This window comes from Epinephelus moara, chromosome 21 (assembly GCF_006386435.1).
Source record: "Epinephelus moara isolate mb chromosome 21, YSFRI_EMoa_1.0, whole genome shotgun sequence".
NCBI classification, from domain to species: Eukaryota; Metazoa; Chordata; class Actinopteri; order Perciformes; family Serranidae; genus Epinephelus; species Epinephelus moara.
Window position 1 is genome coordinate 12,694,271 of NC_065526.1, and position 3,271 is coordinate 12,697,541.

Below are 3,271 nucleotides of genomic sequence, written 5' to 3' on the forward strand. Positions count from 1 at the left end.
CAATATTTTTGCAGAAAAGGTTAATCGGGAAAATGATATAGGAGGTGGGTGGGGGCTGAGGAGTGAAGAGGAAGGAGTATAGAGAGAGGGGAGAAGCTGAGGAGTCAGGAGCAATTGAGGCATTGAGCCGCATTAGAATATGTTTAAAAATGTGGACATACTAGTTAAACAGTATTAAAATATACTTTTATAGATTCACATAATATATATCTTTTTTTTTGTTTAAAACTTAAACGCATGCTGTGTTTAAAACTTAAGAACTTCTTTTTTTTCATGCCTAAAGAGGAATAGAAACACTAAAAACATCTTGACTGAGGTCGTAATAATTAATGCATAAAAGGGCTAATGTAAGTTTTGAGAAATGTCTAACAATTTCCTTCGGGATTCATAAAGTTGTACCTTATCTGGTTGTTATGAATGTGTCCATGTGGCGCTCCGGCAGTGCGCCATCAAGCGGTGGAGGAGGCTCAGTGAGTATAAAAGCTTCAGGCTGCTGTCAGCTTCACTGACACAAGATGCGGCTGCATCACAGCAGACTTCAGACTGAGCGCTCCTCATAAGTAGGCTGACACGGATCAGGCAGCTTTAACTTTATTGATTTTGGGATGAGCAGGATTAATAATGTCACTGTGAGGTTTTAAACAAGACTAAATACAGGACGAGGACGATGGGGATTTTTACATCCACACCTGCGCACCCACACTCTGGAAGTTAGACGGGACGAGGAGGAAGAGGAGGAGGAGGGATACCTGCTGTGTTTTGTTTTGCAGTTTTTTTTTTTATAAGAGGAGTCTTTTCTTCTTCAGAGTCATGCAGAGCAACAGCAGCGGCTCCGGATCTCTGAGCGCTCTGAGTGTGTGCGGAGGAGAAGAGGACGAGCGCGAAATCTCTAAACTTATCGGTCCCTCGGGATCAGCGTCTAATCTCGCAGCTTTGAACCTCTCACTGAACTGCTGGCTTCACATCCTGTCCAAGGAGGAGTCCTCGCTGGACCTGCACGCAGACAGCGCAAACCTGGCAGTAGGTTCAGATCAGGATTTACCTGCCTCACAAATCCACATGGAGAAAATGAATCAGTTTGCATGAATGACCTCAATATGCTTAAAGAAGTGGATGATACATGTTGTGTGTGCACTTTCATTCATTGTCAGTGTGTGTTTGACAGGTCCGAATCGTCATTGCCCTGGTCTACCTGGTGGTGTGTGTTCTGGGGCTTGTGGGTAACCTCCTGGCACTCTTCCTGCTCCATTCCCGCCGCCGTGGTCACCACCACTCTTCCATCGACTGCTTCGTGATGAGCCTGGCGCTGACGGACCTCCAGTTCGTCCTCACCTTGCCCTTCTGGGCCGTGGACACGGTGCTGGACTTCCGCTGGCCCTTTGGCCGGGTCATGTGCAAGATCGTGAGCTCAGTCACCACCTTGAACATGTACGCCAGCGTCTTCTTCCTCACCGCCATGAGTGTGACCCGTTACCACTCCCTGGTGACCTCTCTGAAGATGGGCAGCCCCAGGATCGCCACAACTCGTGCCAAATGGGCCAGTTTAACCATTTGGGTGGTGTCACTGGTGGCTACACTGCCTCATGCTTTCTACTCCACCACAGTCCAGGTTGGTTGATTTCACACTGACCCCTCATTTCATTTGCTTACATGCTTCCTGTTTGGGGTTTGCTACATCTATATTGTTGTGTTTATAGGTGTCTACGGATGACGAGCTGTGCTTGGTGCGCTTCTCTGACTCTGATTCAGGCCACTGGGATCCTCAAGTCCTGCTTGGACTCTATCAAACACAGAAAGTCCTCCTGGGATTTGTAGTTCCCTTGATTATCATCTCTGTGTGCTACCTCCTCCTCCTGAGGTTCATCCTGAGCCGCCGCACTGTGGGCAGTGTGATCAGCGCAAGTGTCACCGAGAGGTCAGAGTGTGAGAGAGGACGTCACCGCCGCCGCTCCAAAGTCACCCGCTCGGTCACCATTGTAGTCCTGTCCTTCTTCATCTGCTGGCTGCCCAACCAGGCGGTCACACTGTGGGGGGTGCTGATCAAATTTGACTTGGTGCCCTTCAGCAAAGCCTTCTACAACGCCCAGGCCTACGCCTTTCCCCTGACTGTGTGCTTAGCTCATGCAAACAGCTGTCTCAACCCGGTGCTCTACTGCCTGATCCGAAAAGAGTACAGAGCTGGACTGAAGGAGCTCCTGCTGAGCGTGTCGCACTCTGTCCGCAATGTCCTCACTCTGGCTCTGAGAGGGAGGAGGGTGGAGGAAGCACCACCCAGCCTGGTCATGATACACAAAGACATCAATATATGATTTAAACTGTGAAAAGAAAAGTTTGATATCTTGGGAAATACGTTTGTTTTTCACTGACAGTTACATGAGGAGAGTGATGCCGCTCTTATTTTTGAAGGCAAAATATGAAACTAGAGCCAGTAGCAGATTAGCCTAGCTTAGCACAAACACTGAAAACAGAGGAAACAGCCAGTCTGGCTCTGTGCAAAGGTGATTAAATTTGCCTACCAGCACCTCTAATGCTCACGAATTAACATGTTACATCTCATTTGTTTAATCAGAGCAAAACCCAAAGTGAAAAAAAAAGAAGACTAAATCAGTTTTATAAACAGATTAAAGGTCCCACATTCTGCTCATTTTCACATTCATACTTCTATTTGGGGTTTTTACTAGAACATGTTTACATGCGTTCATGTTCTAAAAACAAATTATTTCCTCATACTGTCTGCCTGAATATACCTGTACTGACCTTTTCTCTGAAACACTCTATTGTAGCACCTGTCTCATTAAGCCGCCCCACTTGAAAAAGCCCAGTCTGCTCTGATTGCTCTTTCTGAGTCTTCCACATCTGCACTCTTGGTGTCTCTGTACTGTCATTACACCTGGGGAATGACTATAACGGCACTGTAGCGGCAGTGGTATAGTTGTGACATCACAACTTCACAAAAGTCCTGACGGCTCATTTAAAGGCACAGTTTCTGAATTCGGACTGCGAGCATTTCTCTGTGGATTACTTTGGATACTTTCGCAGCATTTATGTAGCACCTAACCCTTCTTAATAATAAAAAAAGATATGGAGATTTGATTTAAACGAGGTATAACATGTTAATAAGTGAGATTTAGAAGTGCTGGTTGGTTGATTCAATTCCCTTAATACAGAGTCAGGTTAGCTGTGTCCTCGTTTTCAGCAACAACCTCTGGAGCTGAAAAACGAGACTAACTTGAAAGTGTCAAAAACTGCAGTTCCTAGAATGGCCACTTGG

The 3,271-nt window shown here is 46.3% G+C and overlaps 1 protein-coding gene across 1 annotated transcript; it reads left to right on the top strand.

Moving 5' to 3' along the window:
• Positions 1-569: 569 nt before the first annotated feature.
• Positions 570-2,451, top strand: LOC126382822 (relaxin-3 receptor 1-like). Its single transcript, XM_050032908.1, has 3 exons — positions 570-1,020; positions 1,166-1,609; positions 1,698-2,451. Exons 1-3 carry the CDS (start codon positions 811-813, stop codon positions 2,307-2,309), a joined length of 1,266 nt encoding a protein of 421 aa, XP_049888865.1. The 5' UTR covers positions 570-810; the 3' UTR covers positions 2,310-2,451.
• Positions 2,452-3,271: the final 820 nt, after the last annotated feature.